The 19,692-nt window shown below is 43.7% G+C and overlaps 2 protein-coding genes across 2 annotated transcripts in view; both read left to right on the forward strand.

Moving 5' to 3' along the window:
• Nucleotides 1-19,692, forward strand: part of LOC149437875 (uncharacterized) — a 150,634-nt gene that overhangs the window by 77,027 nt on the left and 53,915 nt on the right. The gene's annotated exons all lie outside the window — the stretch shown is intronic.
• On the forward strand, nucleotides 919-15,670 carry LOC149437877 (uncharacterized). The gene is made up of 5 exons (XM_089660539.1): nucleotides 919-1,031; nucleotides 4,589-4,876; nucleotides 5,698-5,922; nucleotides 11,386-11,405; nucleotides 15,476-15,670. Exons 2-5 carry the CDS (start codon nucleotides 4,609-4,611, stop codon nucleotides 15,668-15,670), a joined length of 708 nt encoding a protein of 235 aa, XP_089516665.1. The 5' UTR covers nucleotides 919-1,031; nucleotides 4,589-4,608.

Consider the following 19,692-nt stretch of genomic DNA (forward strand, 5'->3'; position numbering starts at 1 on the left):
GTTGTGGTATGCCCCCTTGACACGGGCCGCGTTCTCGAGAGCGCAACCTTTGTCTCCGGTGGGTGCAGGGCATGGGAAGACTCGTGCCCGTGCTGCACCCGCCGGGAGGCCCGCGGTAACAGGTCGGCGGCCCCGCGCCAGAATATGGCCGGGAGAGGTGTGAGTTCCGCCGCAGGGGTCACTTTCCTCTCATCCTGCGCAGCCTGTCTTCAAAGGCTGCGTCAGGATGTGAGGAGTTGACAAGGGGCAGGGGGGGGTGAGGTGACACTTCTCATCCTGTGCAGCCTAACTTTAAAGGCTGCGACAGGATGAGAAGAGGGTGAGGGGACACAGGGAAGACACAGGCACCATGGGGGTGGGGTGGGGCAGAAGAGGAGCAGGCACTCCGTGACAGTGACTTAATGTTAAATAAAGCAATACTGATTTTATTGACACGTGTATGTAGTCTCTGTGCCTAGAACGTCCATTTGTATTATCCTCGTTTCTTCTGACTAGCATAGTGGACTAATGGATGGCAGCCAATAGTTCTCTCCCAGCTATAACACGGATGACTCTTCCTAAACCCTTTCTGTTCCAATAATGTCCAGGCCCTACAGCTCCAGGCCCTACAGCTCCAGCGCCCTACAGCTCCAGGCCCTATAGCTCCAGTGCCCTACAGCTCCAGGCCCTATAGCTCCAGCGCCCTACAGCTCCAGCGCCCTACAGCTCCAGGCCCTATAGCTCCAGCGCCCTACAGCTCCAGGCCCTATAGCTCCAGCGCCCTACAGCTCCAGCGCCCTACAGCTCCAGGCCCTACAGCTCCAGCGCCCTACAGCTCCAGCCATCCATGGTCCTGGATTCTCGGTTACATAAAGCACATTACAGAACTTGTGTCCTCGGAGTAGGACGTCCCTTCATATAGCAGCTCGGCAGGTTTTCTGGAAGGGCCGCGTCTCCTTTCACTTTGTACAGAGCTGGGCGACGCCTCAATATTATTCTACAAGGAAGACAATCTCCAGCAAAAGGCAACCCGACCACAGACTACACGGGAGGTAAGTCAGGATATGCAACGCTGAATATCAGCTCCTGTCCATGTGACTGACATGTATTATACAGGGGATGGAAATGTTACATTGTAGCGGTGTGTATAATACAGAGGGAGGACATGTTACATTGTAGCAGTGTGTATAATACAGAGGGAGGACATGTTACATTGTAGCAGTGTGTATAATACAGAGGGAGGACATGTTACATTGTAGTAGTGTGTATAATACAGAGGGGGGACATGTTACATTGTAGCAGTGTGTATAATACAGAGGGAGGACATGTTACATTGTAGTAGTGTGTATAATACAGAGGGAGGACATGTTACATTGTAGTAGTGTGTATAATACAGAGGCAGGACATGTTACATTGTAGCAGTGTGTATAATACAGAGGGAGGAAATATTACATTGTATCAGTGTGTATAATACAGAGGGAAGGAATGTTACATTGTAGTAGTGTGTATAATACAGAGGGAGGACATGTTACATTGTAGTAGTGTGTGTAATACAGAGAGAGGGAATGTTACATTGTAGTAGTGTGTATAATACAGAGGGAGGACATGTTACATTGTAGTAGTGTGTGTAATACAGAGAGAGGGAATGTTACATTGTAGTAGTGTGTATAATACAGAGGGAGGATATGTTACATTGTGGCAGTGTGTATAATACAGAGGGAGGACATGTTACATTGTAGCAGTGTGTATAATACAGAGGGAGGACATGTTACATTGTAGCAGTGTGTATAATACAGAGGGAGGACATGTTACATTGTAGCGGTGTGTATAATACAGAGGGAGGATATGTTACATTGTAGCAGTGTGTATAATACAGAGGGAGGACATGTTACATTGTAGCGGTGTGTATAATACAGAGGGAGGATATGTTACATTGTAGCAGTGTGTATAATACAGAGGGAGGACGTGTTACATTGTAGCAGTGTGTATAATACAGAGGGAGGACGTGTTACATTGTAGCGGTGTGTATAATACAGAGGGAGGACATGTTACATTGTAGCGGTGTGTATAATACAGAGGGAGGACATGTTACATTGCAGCAGTGTGTATAATACAGAGGGAGGACATGTTACATTGTAGCAGTGTGTATAATACAGAGGGAGGACATGTTACATTGTAGCAGTGTGTATAATACAGAGGGAGGACATGTTACATTGTAGCAGTGTGTATAATACAGAGGGAGGACATGTTACATTGTAGTGGTGTGTATAATACAGAGGGAGGATATGTTACATTGTAGCAGTGTGTATAATACAGAGGGAGGATATGTTACATTGTAGCAGTGTGTATAATACAGAGGGAGGACGTGTTACATTGTAGCAGTGTGTATAATACAGAGGGAGGACGTGTTACATTGTAGCGGTGTGTATAATACAGAGGGAGGACGTGTTACATTGTAGCGGTGTGTATAATACAGAGGGAGGACATGTTACATTGTAGCGGTGTGTATAATACAGAGGGAGGACATGTTACATTGTAGCGGTGTGTATAATACAGAGGGAGGACATGTTACATTGTAGCAGTGTGTATAATACAGAGGGAGGACATGTTACATTGTAGTGGTGTGTATAATACAGAGGGAGGATATGTTACATTGTAGCAGTGTGTATAATACAGAGGGAGGATATGTTACATTGTAGCAGTGTGTATAATACAGAGGGAGGACGTGTTACATTGTAGCGGTGTGTATAATACAGAGGGAGGACATGTTACATTGTAGTATTTGCTCCTTTGTGCTCTGACAGAGGACCGGCCCCCGTATACTGTAGTTTCAGGGCAATGCTGGTATACTCTAATTTTAGGTATTAACCCCAAATACTTTCCACAATACAATATTTGTCCCTGCTGGTTTGCTTTGATATTTCAGGGGGGGCGCCGTGCCGCGAGGGGGGAGTTGGCGTAGAAGGAGGGCGTTTCATAAGTTTGAGTTTTTGTTTGGTTCTGAATTGTGACAGTGCGGGGGGGGGAAGAAGGTCCCCGGCTCACTGTCTTGGGGTTGAGGGGAGTGCGGTCAGGTGACACGTGTTCCACCCTACACACGGGTTTAACATGTAACATGGTGATAAGGTGAACTTATTCTTTAAGGACAAACATGGATTTCTTTCTTGAAATCTCTAAGATCTTAGGCAAAAAAAAGTAAAACAAAAAAACAAAATTAAAAATAAATACACTTTTTTTCGCAGTGTAAGTTTTAAAAAATAGTTTTACAATAAATAAAAAGTAACATTTTATTTTGTTATTTGTCCTGTTTGAAACAACAGTAAAATGATTATTCCGGTACAAAGCATTGCAAAGCGGCAAAAGAAATACCGAGGGTTTTTTGCAACCTTCCACTTTTTTTTTTTCTAAGTCACTCAATTGACAAAACAAATAAATGTTAAAAAAAAAAAGAATGGTTAAAATAAACAAAAGAAAATCAGCAAGAAAATAATATCTGAAGGGAGAAGAAGTTAGAGTAAGCGAAGGGTTAAAAGAGAAAATCAGGAATGTAGAATAACAAACAACTGTACTCATCTAGGTGGATGCTGAATCTGTCCCGCACCTCCTCTAAGACTGAGAACTGAGTGATCAAAGACCACTGATCGCTCAGCCCTCCGTCTTCAGTGAGCAGAGGGCCGGTGACTGTCAAACAATCAGCCAGGACCGGGACAAGGGGCGGCAGGAGTGCCCTGGGAACTGCTGTAATATGTGAGGTGGAGGGGAGCCATAAGGTGATTGGGAGAGGGGATTTGTGTTGGGAGGAGTGATTTTGGAGGCGGTAGAGGGTAAGAATTGTTCTAGGAGGGGACATTTGGGGGTTGCTAGGAATGGTGGTTTGGGGGAATTTGTGCTGGAAGGGGGGATGGGGAAGGCGATTTGTATTAGGAGGGGGATTTGGTGCATTTGCTCTAGAAGGGGTGATATGGTAGAGGGGGGAGGGGATTTGTGCTAGGAGGGGAAATTCTATTTGGGGGTTTGTGCTAGTAAGAATGTTTGGGGGGTATTTGTGCTAGGAGGGGGATTGAAGGGAGGAATTTGTGCTGTGGGGGGGGGGGGGGGATTTTGAGTTTTCTAGAATTTGTGCATGGAAGGAAAATTTGAGGGGTAGAGGATTTGTGCTAGGAGGGGTGATTTTTTTTGGGGGGCAGGGAGGGCATTCATGCTGGAGGTTTTGGGGAGAGAAGATTTGACCTCTGTGGGGGGACAAAGATTTATGCTGGGAGGGAGGGCTTCCAGAAGGGGGGGTTGATTTGTTCTGGGAGGAGGGGATATTTATGTGTAGGGGGTAAGCAGATTAGTGCTCGTTTGTTATTTTTCATAGGGGGCGCAGTTTGGCACATTCACCCTGGGCTCCAGATGGCCTTGTCTCGGCACTGCAGTCAGCTTCCAGGATTTTTTTTGGCATAGCTTAATTGGGCAAGCTGAAGTTAGATGCTGATTGGCCACCATGCACAGCTGCACCAGATTCTGAGTGCTCCAGTGTTAGTAAATCTCCCCATTTTTGTAAGTTGGATGATAATGTAATTTTCCGTTGCCAATATTGGGGTTGATGCTGAACTCTATGTTTCAGGAAGTCTCTTTGGACTGAAGATGTGTGATGAGAAGGGCATGCTGGGAATCTTCTCCAGAGATGACCAAAGCTGCTATCAGTGGTTAAGTCAGTCTTTGCAGGATTCTTCACTACTGCAATCTGTAAATCATTGTTCTATATCTAACGACTTTTCACCTTCCCAAAAGGAGGTCAGAAATTGCACATTTGCCATCTTGTACCACACCAAAAATCGTGGAAGATTGAATCTCATCGGTGTCACTGACTCTTTGTATGATGCGGAACTATTGTATCTCCATCAAATGTTAGGTGAGATAAACCTCATACTTACTGCTTGTAACACATTATACTTTGAGTGTATGTATGTTTTTACTGATAGTTTAGGCCTAAGAAAAAATGATGTGGGTGCCTGAACCATCACACCCACGTTTGTTACCAAGAGAATCTAGCCCCCCCCCCCACAACCACCACCTCCGAATGGGTTCAGTTGTTCCCAGTGAGGGTGTTGTTACTGCAGCATGAACGTCATTGTTGCTAACCGTGGTCTTCCAACGTTGGGGTACCAGTTTGGTGGAGACTCTTTTCTGTTCCACCATAACGATGTCCCTGTGTACAAAGCCAACTCCATAAAGATATAGTTTGGCCTCGGTGTGAAGGAACTCAAGTGTCCTCTACAGAGCTGTGCCCTACTGAACACCTTTGTGATGAATTGGAATGCTGATTGTGAGCCTGGTCTTTTATCCAACATTAGTACCTGAACTCGCAAATGGGACAAATTCCAACAGACACCCTTCAATATCTTGTGGAAATCCTTCCCAGAAGAGAAGAGGCCATTGTACCAGCAAGGATTGAGGAAGGGCAGGTTGGAATGGATGTCCACCATATCATATCGGTGTGATGGTCAGGTGTCCACACACTTTTAGCTACATAGTGTATGCATCCCTACTGTGTGTTTAGCTGTTTCTTTAGATTTAATTTTCATATCTTGGAGCCAATTGACATCTGCAGGAAGAAGAAACTCAGTTTTATAGCTTCATGATCATTTATTTTACAATTACTGCATTTCATAGTGAAATCATAAATTAACAATATATGGTTTTTTTTTTCGTTGACTTCCTTTTTTTTCTCAGGAAAGAGCAATGTCATTGTGGTGATTGATAATGTGGATGACTCCGAAGATGCAAAGAGCCGAATCCTGGAACAACAGCCCAGTATTCTCAAATTGGCCGACGACTTGTTCTTGTTCAGTGAAAAGGATAATAGGACCTATAACAGTGGAGATAATGAGAATTCTCCTCTTCTGACTTCCAGTAACAAGGAAAGAAAGCTTAAACAGATTTTTGCAAAAGTTAAAGGTAAGGGCACTAAAAAAATGCCACTGGAGAGGTAAGGGGTTAGTCTCTGTCAGGTTTTATCTGATGTCACACTATGTAGGATATTTATTATCCATTCGTCCTGATAACTGGTGTCACTAGGACAGAAAATGTGGGAAAATCCAAAACTTTGGAGTTGTTGTCAAAAGAATAGGGTACATTTTCCATTGGGGACCCCTGGTCTGGTGACAGATGTCTAAGAAGGGTTTTCCCTCACTTTGTAGACTTTTCCTCTAACATCCTTTTTCATCTACAGAAGAAGAAGTGAAGGGAAATCTCCTTATTAGGAAACAGATGGAAAAAAAACTCATAAGGATTGTAAAATCCTTTTCCCTATCCAAAGTGAAGACAAGCATTTAGCCTTTAGATATACACTCACTGGCCACTTAATTAGGCACACCTTGTTAGTCCCGGGTTGGACCCCTTTTTGCCTTCATTCTTCATGGCATGGATTCAACAAGGTGTCGGAAACATTCCACAGATTTTGGTCCATATTGACATGAGTTACTGTTGCCTTTCTATCATCTTGAACCAGTCTACCCACTCTTTTCTGACCTGGCATTTTCCTCCACACAACTGCCACTCACTGGATATTTTCCCTTTTTTGGACCATTCTCTGTAAACCCTAGAGATGGTTGTGTGTGAATATCCCAGTAGATCAGCAGTTTTTAAAATACTCAGATCAGTCCTGCCACGTTCAAAGTCACTTAAATCCCCTTCCTTCCCCACTCTAATGCTCGGTTTGAATTTCATCAAGTCGTCCTCACCACGCCAAGATGCCCAAATGCATTGATTTCCTTCCATGTGATTGACTGATTAACAATTTGTGTTACTAAGCAATTGAACAGGTGGACCTATTAAAGTGGCCGGTGAGTGTATTGTAAGCCCCTAAGTGAGCAAATGTACCACCCCACACACATATCGCCCTCCATCTCACAGCCATACAAAAAAACCCTTTTCTTTAACCACTTGCCGACCGCAGGTAGCCAAATGACGGCTTCACTGCAGCTGGCCAGTTCTGGGAGGGCATCATATGATGTCCTCCCAGAACGCATCCTACAGACACAGCTGATTATGTGATGTGGTAAAGGGCCAATCACAGCGGCCTTTTACCACGTGATCAGTTGTGTCCAATGACACAGCAGATAACCGGGAAATGCAGTTGCCGGTTATCGGCTGCACTTTCCTTGCGCTACTGCCGATAACTGGCAATTGTTAGAGGAGGGATCAGCACCGATCATCAGGACACTGATGATCAGTGCCCTAATGATCAGTGCCCAGCAGTGCCACCTACAAGTGCCCATCAGTGCCACCCACCTGTGCCCATCAGTGCTGCACAGCAATGCCACCCATCAGTGCCACCCAGCAGTGCCCTGCAGTGCCACCAGTCAGTGCCATCAGTCAGTGTCACCCATCAATGCTGCCTATCACTGCCCATAATCAGTGCCGCCTATCAGTGCCCATAATCAGTGCCACCTCATCAGTGCCACCTATCAGTACTGCCTATCAGTGCCCATCAGTGCTGCCTCTCTGTGCCACCTCATCAGTGCCACCTATCAGTGCCAATTAGTGCCACCTATCAGTGGCCATAAGTGCTATCAGTGCAGCCTCATCAACGCATATCAGTGAAGGAGACAAATTACCTGTTTGCAAAATTTTATAATAGAAAAAATCAAACTTTTTTTTCAAACGTTTTGCTTTTTTTTTTGTTTATAGTGCAAAAAATAAAACACACGGAGGCAAGTACATACCACCAAAGAAAATCTCTATTTGTGTGAAAAAAAAATGATAAAACTTTCATTTGGATACAGTGTTGCATGACCGTGCAATTGTCATTCAAAGTACAAAAGCTCTGAAAGCTGAGAATTGGCCTGGGTAGGAAGGGGGTATAAGTGTCCAGAAGGCAAGTGGGTAGGGGTTCTTTCTTGTAGTATTCCATTTACTGTCTAAAAGATGGTTTTCTTGACTTTGGAAAGATTTCCTTTCACAGAACAGGAACATGAAGGAATGGGACAGAAAGTGAAGGGAAAGCCTCTCAGTGGAAGGAAAAACTTGCCCTGAAAAGAGTCTTAACTCTTTCCTACTCAATAAAAACTAAATACAACATGTTGGCTTTAAATATACTTTAATGAAGAACCTTGTCGTATCCGAAATCTCCATATTCCAGTCAGGCAACTAATTATTTTCAAAAAGGGTCAACAGCAGCAGAAGTGATACCTATTTTATGACATTTATACAGTAATAAGGAACATTTTGAAGGTAATTTTTGTCTAGGAGACAAAGTAAACATTATAAACAAATATATATATACATGGATATGCCTTTCCTCTTCACTCTGAAAATCAGTTCTCTGCATGGCTTAAAGAATGTTATTTTAAAACCCATGTCCTTGTCCACTACCCTATAACCCCTACCACCCTCTAACTGATCCGTGGACTTAGAAGACTCCAGCAGTGTGATAACATCCCAACATATGGCAGGTCTTTGTCAAGCCTTGACTGCAGTGTAGGATCACCAGTCTTTGTTCCCAGAAGAGGCGTTTTGGAGGCTCATGTGACGGAGGAACCGCAAACGTAACCACTTGCCTACCGGGCACTTATACCCCCTTCCAGTCTGGACACTTTCACCCCCTTCCAGTCCGGACACTTTCACCCCCTTCCTGTCCAGGCCAATTTTCAGCTTTCAGCACTGTCACACTTTGAATGACAATTGCGCGGTCATGCAACACTGTACCCATATGAAATTTTTATCATTTTTTTGTGACAGATAGAGCTTTATTTTGGTGGTATTTAATCACCTCTGGTTTTTATTTTTTCTTAAACAAACCAAAAACCACTGAAAATTTTGAAAAAAATGTTTTTTCTTAGTTTTTCTTAAAAAATTTTGTAAATAAGTTATTTTTCTGCTTCACTGATGTGCGCTAATGAGGCTGTAGTGTTGGGCACTGATAGGCTGCACTGATGGACATTAATAGGTGGCACTGATGGGCACTGATGAGGAGGCACTGGTAGGTGGCACTGATGAGGAGGCACTGGTAGGTGGCACTGATGGGCATTGACAGGGATCACTGATGGGCACTGAAAGGCAGCACTGATACATGACACTGATATATGGCACTGAAAGGCGGCACTGATAGGCTGCACTGATAGACAGCACTGACTAACACTGAAAGGTAGAACTGACGGGCACTGATAGGTGGCACTGATGCACACCGATAGGCGGCACTGATTGGCAGCACTGATAGGTGGCACTGACTGGCATTGATAGGTGGCAATGACTGCCACTGATGGGTGACACTGAAAGGCAGCTCAGATGGGCACTGATATGTGGTATTGATGTGGCACTGATAGGCACTGAAATTTGGCACTGATGTGCACTGGCACGTGGCATGGATGAGCACTGACAGCTATCACTGATGGGCACTGACAGGTGGCACTGCTGGGACTACACTGATCATCAGGGCACACTGATCATCAGTGACCTGATGGTCAGTTTACATGTCCCCTCCACGGAATTCCGATTACCGGCTCTCCTCTCCTCTGTCAGCGTGACAGCTCATGGGGAGAGAAATGCCGATAACCAGCATTTCCCTGTTTACATGTGATCAGCTGTGATTGGACACAGCTGATCACATGACCGAGCCGACATCTTCGGCTCTTTCCATGGATTGGTGATCTGCTGTGTCCGAAGGACACAGCATACCGCCGATCACCGCGCTGTGCACTCCCAGAGCCACGCATGCACGGTTAGAATAGGAGGATGTCATATGACGTCCTCCCAGAACGAGAGAACCGCTTTGCGCCCGTCATTGTACTATATGGCGGGCGGGAGGCGGTTAAAGGCAGAACCGCACACAAGGTTCATCTGAAAGGCTAAATGACAATTTTTATTATAAGAAACAGACATAAAAGAGATAAGGACTACATGTGTAGTTAAGGCATCAGCATACCAAGACATTTTAGACAATTTCATGCTCCCAACTTTGTGGGAAGAGTTTGGGGATGGCCCCTTCCTGTTCCAACATGACTGCCCACCAGTGCACAAAGCAAGGTCCATAAAGACATGGGGGAGCCAGTTTGGGGTGGAGGACCTTGACTGGCCTGCACAGAGTCCTCACCTCAACCCCATAGAACACCTTTGGGATGAATTAGAGCAGGGGTGGGCAAACTTTTTGACTTGAGGGCCGCAATGGGTTCATATATTGGAACCGGGGGCCGGACCAAGAGTAGATGAATGATGTGTATGTGTCATCCATAGTAAGTATAGTAATATTCCCCCATAGTAAGCATAGTAATTAATCCCCCATATAGTAATTCATCCCCCATAGTAATTCATCCCCCATATAGTAATTCATCCCCCATATAGTAATTCATCCCCCATAGTAATTCATCCCCCATAGTAATTCATCCCCCATATAGTAATTCATCCCCCATAGTAATTCATCCCCCATATAGTAATTCATCCCCCATATAGTAATTCATTCCCCATATTAAGTCCCCAAGTCCCCCCTGTGTCAATTCACTTACCTTTGCTCCGCGCGTTCCTCTCGCCGTGTTCCCGCGCCGTTCCGGTGTAGCATGAAAATCTGTCTCCTATGAGGATCTGTCCCCCTCGACGTATCTGCGCATGTGCCAGTTTCAGGCATTAGCAGCCGATCGGCGATCTCTGGCACATGTGCAGATACGTCGAGGGGGACAGATCCTCATAGGAGACAGATTTTCATGCTACACCGGTCTCCTGACAGCCATCCTGACAGTATCACGCTCCACGGGCCGGATTAAAAGGTCCGCCGGGCCGTATACGGCCCGCGGGCCGTAGTTTGCCCATTGCTGAATTAGAGCCTCCTCCCCCGACATCAGTGCCTGACCTGACAAATGTGCTTCTGGAAGAATGGTCCAACCTTCCCATAGACACCCTCCTAAACCTTGTGGATGGCCTTCCCAGAAGAGTTGAAGCTGTTATAGGTGCAAAGGGCGGGGCCAACACAATATTGAACCCAATGGACTAAGACTGGGGATGTCATTAAAATTCATGTGCATGTCAAGGCAGGCGCCCAATACTTTTGGCAATATAGTGTAGTCATGGCTAAGGATGGAGGGAAAGTGATTATGGGTAGAGGATGAAGATGAAAATAAAAGTCACATAAATAGTCAGCTCAGGAACCTGAAGCCTTTTAACTAACACACGATGAAGTAGGAAATATTATGTTTCAGGAGTCAAGACTGACGATGGTCAAAATATAAAGACTGATTTATCACGAAGTTCCAATAAAAAAATCCATATTTATTTCCATATTTCTAATTTACTTTCATTTGGTTTTACTGGTTGAAATTTAGTTTTTTAATTTTAAAAAAACAATCACAGAACGTTGCTAGTGACTCAATATTGTTTTCCTATTAAAAAAGAAATATCTCATTACTAATATTGTGCTTTCTCTTTCTACAGCTCATAACATGAGGCTATGGGTAAGTGTCAGTATGTCTATACATATATCTGGGACTAACAGCTCTACAGAGATTCAATCAAATAATAAACCAAAAAATATATGTATGCAAAAAATAAACAGCATAATGATCTTGAGAGTCCTACATAAGGAGGACACGTGAAACACATATGGAAAGTTGATGGTTAGATGAAGGAAGGTTCAAGCGGGAGAAGATAGCAGATCATTGGTAATTCTATGTTATAATAAGATGAATAACAGAAAAGACTGCGCTTAGAGCTCAGCCTCAGAAACCAAAAAAAAAAGCCAAAAAACACCCAGAGCCGCACTCATAAAAACCCTGAAAGCAGAGTTCCATTATTATGGGATGTTTGCTTATTTCTTACATGGCGGAGTGGAGGTGCAGACAGTGAATTCCTGCTGGTGAACTCTGAAGTTTCTAAGTGCCACTGAATATCTTGCTGCTGTGATTTCCCATATGGTTTCAGAAATGTGGATGGATGATTACCGATAAACATGCTGTTATAAAACCACCAAAAATCTAGGATCTTTTCATTCGTTAAGAGGCTGTAACTGGCTGGTGGTGGTGTATTCACAAGGTTGCACACCGACATTCGCAGGCTGAAGCATATGGCAAAATTTGTAATGGTGGTGGAACCCTCCTACACATAACCATCATTTCATTCATTCAAACATTTACATTAATAGTGGCGGACTTTCATCACGTTTATGTTTATTGATTGTAGAGTGAATTACATATCCAGGAAATAGGAGTATTTGTTATGAAGCACGTATAATCACTTGGTTCATTGGATGACACTGTGTGATATTTAATCTCTGCCTTAGCGTGACAGCATTTAACAATAATTTATAAAGCAATTCAATGACTTAGTGCAACATTTACATTCACATTCAATTCTACGTTATAGCCAAACATTTTGGACACCTGGCCATCAAACCTATACAAGCTTATTGGACATCCCATTCCAAAACAATGGCCATTAATATGGAGTTCCCCTTCCCCCATAGCCATTAATGCGGAGTCACTCCAAAAGTTTTTGGAAACCTGATCATCAAACCTTTATGAACTTATTGGAAATCTCATTTCAAAACTATGGTCATTTATATGGCGTCCCCCTTCCACCATGATCATTGATATGGATTCTCTTTCCATGACCATTAATATGGTTTTCCTCATCTGTGTGGTTATGACATCCTCCAGTCTTCCACATTGGTAATTCTACGTTATAGACAAACATTTTTGGAAACCTTATCACCAAACCTATACAAGCTTATTGAAAATCCCACTCCAAAACCATGGCCATTAATATGGAGTCCCCCTTCCCCCATGGCCATTAATATGGAGTCACCCCCTCTTCCCATGACCATTAGTATAGTTTTCCCCATGTGTGCAATTATGACATCCTCCAGTCTTCCACATGGTTTTTTGGAGTATGTTTGTGGCAATTTGTGCTCATGTGTGAGGTCAGGTACTGATGTTGGTTGAGAAGACCTGGCTTCCGTCTTCATCCCTGAGGTGTTCTATGCAGGACACTTGAGTTCCTCCACACCAAACTAGTCACACCATGTTTTTATAGCGTCTTTATGGAACAGAAAAAGGCCTTCTTTAAACTGTCACCACGAGGTTGGAAGAACATAGTTGTCTAAAATGTCTTTATATGCTGTATCACTGACAGCATCCATCACTGGTAGCACCTAATCTTAGTAATTTAGAGGGGAGTCCATGTACCTTTGGCCACATAGTATATCTATTTTTTTTAAATTCAGGGCTGCTTACTGTAGCATGTATGACCTGTGCAAGTTGCATGGAAACCAAGGCTGGTCTTAGGATAAAATACAACTGTACAAACATATTTTTCTTGTGGGCATAACGTATGGATGACCTACAGCAGATTCTAGGAGAACCCTTCATGGCTAGGGCAGCTAATGTAAATCTCTGGTATAGCCCATATAGGTGGTTCTTCATCTACAAATACACATTGAAGGGGGATTATGGAACGTGTTACACATTTTGAGTTTCTACAATAATCCTTACTTTTATTTTACATCATTATCTGCCTTTTCATATTCCAGACAAAACAATCACAGTGCCTTGCAGGCAGAGAAATACAGTTCAATACAAACATCTCTGCACCCCTCAGAGTAATATTATCACACCTCTGCAGGAAATACGCATGCATGATTTTTTCAATTAAAAGAGTTTGGATTATTGAAACCTATTTTACTAGTTTGTGGCAATGTGATGAAAAAATGTGTTTTTATTTGTAGTTTCCAATTACAATACAAGTGTTTATTACAATGCAATGCATGTGTCTTGAGGACATGCACACATTGTACATTATACATACATGTCCTGGGGACACCATATTATTATTATTATTATTTGTGCAGCCAATGGCTGTGCCTTGCTGATCCTCTGATCTTACTGCATTTCCACCAGACAGGGTTTGTCTGAATTAAAACTATAGACTCTTCAGTAATATTTGGACCAAGTGATGTAGGCTGTATGATCAAGAGCTTATATTCAAAATATAGAACAAAGAGAGCAGCAAGTCAGAGGTAAAATCCAAGTAAGAAAACCAGTTTATTGATGAAATGCACATTAATAAGTCAACGCATTTCAGGAGTTATTTGGCACCTCCTTCACCAGGACTATAAACCGTAGGAATTACATAAAAGATGCAATAAATGAGTGGGTTCAAACCCCCATGAAGGAGGGTCCCTTGTTCATTGAAATTGTACCAATATATGGACTTTCTTGGACTCTACCCTTGGTTGTCTACTCTCTTACACGTGTAGAGCAAAGACCCCTGATGGCCCCACTGTTTGTCCCAGGTTCTATTCCCTATTGGGTGCACAGCAGCTTCTCTACACCCAATAGCCAGACAAAAACTGTCTTTTTAGGATTTATTGCTTGAAGAACTTAAATAGTTTATAGGGTGAGCTTTGGGATACTCCAAATCCAGTGCAATCAGCAGACATTCTCTGGTAGTAAGTAAACTCTTTAGGATGAATCTCTTGTAATAGAAGACAGTTCCTCTTTGGAAGCAGCCCTAATCCAACAACAGTCCCTCTAAAGTCAGACAGTAGCAGTCTCTTTAGGATCTCTCCCAGAATTCCACTCATTGTGTCTCTGTGTACATGGATGCCTCCGTCCAGTACCAGCCAGACCCTATACTGTGAGCCACCAGGCCAGATCCTTAGCAGACTCTCTCACAACTGTTCTCATCAGCTTTAGAAGTAGGCCCCCCAGCTTTCCCTGGGTTACCTTGGTCACCCTCCTGCAGTCTTCAGCTAGGTAGCCCAGGGCAGACAGCCCCCCCCCCAGGGCAAATTACCCTTTTGTCCCAGGTCCCAGAGTATTTATACACACAGCAGCACCCTGCTGGTTACCCCCTTGACAAGGGATTGACTGAGGCTGTATAAATACTCAGCCCAGGGTCTGCCTCTCCCAACCCACTTTAGTCTAGAACCTACTAGAAACAGGGGGGGGGGCAGTTGAGCCTGCAACCAGCAGAACCCAGAATAGTCAAAGCAATCAAATAATGCCCACTGGCTACAGAGGAGCCAAAAAACAAATGTTTCCTAATCTTGCTACCATCCTAAGTAAGAGGGTACTTCACATGTCTGATATTTTCTATATCTTGCTTGAAACACCACCTGGTGACATTGTGCTTTGGGTTCTGGTTCACTAAAACCACTGGATCTGGAACCCTAAGAATTCATAGAAGATAACAGATCATCACGGAACTAGAACCCTGACAGGCAATCGCTACTTTCCACTGTAAATAAAACTATGGTTTCTGAATGTTTGTTGTGCTAATTCATGTCAATGCTAATGTGACATGAATTGTAAATTGCAAATTGAATTTTGAATTGTAATGATAAGACCTCAAAAAAGTGCTGTTAGTAGTTTTCTTTTGACTTTAAATGTAATCATATAATGATTCTACTCTCCCTTCTCTCTTTCAGTGTAAACGTTATCGTCTCCCGGTGACTATTATTTTTGTTTTGATAGCACTGGTGGCATTGGTACTGTTTATGTTTGTGATGATTACATTAAAATTTTAGGACTCAACATGGACCAGAACAGAAGTTCAGGAAAGAGGGCACTTTATCTGTGACCGGGAGGAAGCCAGCCGCTACGTCTCTGCTTTGCTCTGCTCCAGCCAATTCTTCAGTTGTTTTGGAAGTTGTGAAGAGATGTTAGTGGGGTTCTGGTTGTTCATAAATGTAAGAACTTACATGTTTGTCAACAGCAAATGATAAGTTAGAATGGATCTGTGCTGAATTCATCTGCATTTGGAGTATGTCTGTTACTAATAATGAACGCCCTCCAGATTATCATTGTATTGTGCTGCCTTCTGTAAATAAATATTTATCCGGAGATGCTTACAGATCTTCTGTTGGATTGTCTTCACTCTATACCAGGCCTGCTCTAAGGTTTCAATTTATCATGGAGAAAACACAACATCCTGAGGTCACATATGGAAGTGGAGTGACATGGATTGACGTAGTGGCTGGGAAAGTCTAAGGCTGGTCATATGTTGATCATTTTTGTCAATAAGCCAGCTGATTGAAAAACAAATGAAATCCCTCATCCACATAAGCAAGGTGAATGAAGTATCCTCCACTGTGCTATTGCATTCTGATAGCAGGGGCTCCTCCGCTGTCAGAATACACTGATCAGCGCTAGAGCCAATTGGCTGCAGACGCTGATCAAACAAAAATGTTCAAACATTGCCATTCCACAGAAGTCAATATTTAGATTGACTTCTGTTGATCAGGAACAGTCATAGATGGAAATTTAGCCGGTCCCTCCTGAACTGGACAAATTGTAATCTATGGCTTGTTTAAAATGGTTCTAAAGCCTTAAAGGATAAGTTCACCTTTCAAAACATGTTACACATTACACCCATATTTAGGGTGTAACATGTTATGAATAGAATGGCCCCCGCTCGCCTCGTTCCCCCACAGCTAGTGGGGAATCTTCTCCTCCTGCTAGCTGTCAAAATTAAAAACAAACATCCCCATGGGTGGCCCTGCCCTGCCTGGGCCATGTCGCTCATTTACAGTCCACTATGAATGAGAAACTTCAAGTTCCCACAGCCTTAGCAGCTGTCGGCTTGTAGTTCTTTTTTTTCCATAATACATTTTTATTTGGTTTTACAAATATAGTTACAAAAAAATTGGACAGTGAAAATCTATGCAATATGACAGTATAGGTGCTGCGGTAAAGTTCAACCACTTGCCGCCCTGCCACTGCATATATACATGTGCAGGGTGGCACTGGGGCGCAAAAGCACGTTTTAAAATGGGCTCCGCGTTCCCGACGTTTTCGCGGGTGACACCATTTGATCCCGAAGGGATCAATCATTCGATTTCAGCCAGTGATGTCTGGATGAAATCAGATGATTGGTCCCTGTCTTGTCCTGTCCTGTGTTGACAGTTACACAGGACAGGATATGATGTCATTCTTCTCTGCCTGGACACATTCCGTTCCAGACAGAGAAGAAGACATACAAATTGTGAGTAAAACAGCACATACCCACAGTTAGAACACTCTAGGACACATTTAACCCCCTGATCGCCCCCCCTCCCCAGTTAACCCCTTCACTGCCGCCCTGTCACCAGTGTCACTAATCAGTGAACCAATTTTTACTGATCACTGTATCAGTGTTGCTGGCAACTTCCGATAGTGTTAGCGCCCCTCCCAGATAGCGCCAGTTTGCCCGCTAGTACACCAGTAATCCCATTTAACCCCTTAATCTCTCCCCCCCCCGTTAGCCCCTTCACTGCCCTGTCACCAGTGTCACTGATCAGTGAACCGATTTTTACTGATCACTGTATCAGTGTCGCTGGCGACTTCCGATAGTGTTAGCGCCCCTCCCAGATAGCGCCAGATTGTCCGCCAGTACACCAGTAATCCCATTTAACCCCTTGATCGCTCCCCCCCAGTTAACCCCTTCACTGCCCTGTCACCAGTGTCACCGATCAGTGAACAGATTTTTACTGATCACTGTATCAGTGTCGCTGGCGACTTCCAATAGTGTTAGCGCCCCTCCCAGATAGCGCCAGTTTGCCCGCCAGTACACCAGTAATCCCATTTAACCCCTTCATCACCCCCCCCCCCCAGTTAACCCCTTCACTGCCCTATCACCAGTGTCCTTGATTACAGTGAACAGATTTTTACTGATCACTGTATTAGTGTCACTGGTGACTTCCGATAGTGTTAGCGCCCCTCCCAGATAGTGCCAGTTTGCCCGCTAATGCACATGATTTTTTTTACCAAAAACATGTAGAATACATTTTGGCTTAAATTTATGACTAACTTTGAGTTTACTATATATTTTTTATAGCTGAAAGTAGAAAATATTGTTTTTTTTCTATTTTTGTGTTTTTTTGTTTATAGCGCAAAAAATAAAAAGTGCACAGGTGATAAAATACCACCAAAAGAAAGCTCTATTTGTGTGAAAAAAAGGATGTAAATTTTGTTTGGGTGCAGCATTGCATGACCGCGCAATTATCATTTGAATTAGTGCAGCGCCAAACAGCAAAAAAAGGCGTGGTCATTAAGGGGGGTGAATCCTCAGGAGCTCAAGTGGTTAATAACAAACAGAAAAAAGGAAATATTGAATAATTCCTAACAATCCTACTAGTTCCATGAATAATCATTTTAGAGTATCCAAGAAAAGGTTAAACATAATAATATCTTCAGTTCCAGTTCTGAACCATTCGGACCGGGGAGTCCAAGCTTTGTCAAATGTAGTAATTCTATCGTTTAGGTAAGCTAAAGATTCCTCATAGATGAAGTGGGTCTGGACTCGCCCAATGACTTCTTTTAGAGAAGGGGCGGAGTCTTTTTCCCAGTGTCTAGTAATGGTAAGTCTTGATGCTAGAAGAATGTGTCACTAAGAGTCGATCATGGATTGGATATGTGTCTATATTTATATTCAGAATGGCGGGGGTAGGATCGGGTTGTTCTAATATCCCAGTAATTTCCAATATCATGTGGAAAACTTTATACCAATAGCTTCTAATATTTTTACATGTCCATAATATATGTAACCAGGGGCGGACTGACAACTCATGGGGCCCCCAGGCAATAGGGGATCATGGGGCCCCATGTCCTTGCCCAAACTCAAAAAAGCCTATGAAAAAGGTACCAAGGGCATCTCATGGGGTCCCCTACTGACCCCGGGCCCTTGGGCAGTGCCCGAGTTTCCAAATGGTCAGTCCACCCCTGTAATGTAACAGAGTACCAAGCTGACCACAGTTATTACAGCATTGAGGACTATGTTGTTCTGAGAATTTGGAGATTCGGTAAGGAGTTATATATCTTGTGGACATTTTGTGCGTTCGCTCCCAAATGTTAACACATCTAGTAGCTGAAAACACATTCCCGAATGCACATTCCCACTGCTCATTACAGATTTCAGTCTCTCGGCTTTTAGTTCTTGATGAACTACCTCGGTGCTGTGGAGCACCATGGCAGTTCATTGATTCAGTCAGTATATCCCGTATGGACAAGCAGATATACTGATGGGTCTGCAGGAGACCTGCATGGCACCGACGATCTACTGATCGCTGGTGAAAAGGTTTCCAGGCTCCTGCAAAATAAATAAATGCACATTTTTTTTTTACCTGCAAAATAGCAAAAAGTAACCTGATAAATGACAAAAAATATATATATATACACACTATATTGCCAAAGGTATTTGACAAGCCCTCCAAATCATTGGATTTAGATGTTCCAATCCCCTCCATGGACACAGGTGTATACAATCAAGCCCCTAGGCATGCAGACTGCTTCTACAAACATTGGTGAAAGAATGGGTCGCTCTCAGGAGCTCAGTGACTCCAAGCGTGGTCCCGTGATAGGTGGCCACCTGTGCAATAAGTCCATCCGTGACATTTCCTGGCTACTAAATATTCCACGCTCAACTGTTAGTGGGATTATAACAAAGTGGAAGCAACTGGGAACAACAGCCACTCAGCCACCAAGTGGTAGGCCACGTCACATGACAGGGCGGGGTCAGCGCATGCTGAAGCGCACAGTGCGCAGAAGTTGCCAACTGTCTGCAGAGTCAATAGCTAAAGACCTCCAAACTTGGTGTCACCTTCAGATGAGCCCAACAACTGTGCGTAGAGAGCTTCATGGAATGGGTTTCCATGGCCGAGCAGCTGCATCCAAGCCTTCCATCACCAAGTGCAATGCAAAGCGTCGGATACTGTGGTGTAAAGCACGCCGCCACTGGACTCTAGAGCAGAGGAGACATGTTCTCTGG

Source organism: Staurois parvus, unplaced genomic scaffold (assembly GCF_062004578.1).
Source record: "Staurois parvus isolate SC_StPar_1 unplaced genomic scaffold, SC_StPar_1.0 ptg001252l, whole genome shotgun sequence".
NCBI classification, from domain to species: Eukaryota; Metazoa; Chordata; class Amphibia; order Anura; family Ranidae; genus Staurois; species Staurois parvus.

Bases quoted from the DNA above. Each gene is read 5' to 3' on its own strand.
- LOC149437877 (XM_089660539.1), top strand. From the start codon at position 4,609: ATGTGTGATGAGAAGGGCATGCTGGGAATCTTCTCCAGAGATGACCAA. The intron at 4,877-5,697 runs GTGAGATAAACC...TTTTTTTCTCAG, and splicing joins GTATCTCCATCAAATGTTAG to GAAAGAGCAATGTCATTGTG. The intron at 11,406-15,475 runs GTAAGTGTCAGT...TTAAAATTTTAG, and splicing joins CTCATAACATGAGGCTATGG to GACTCAACATGGACCAGAAC.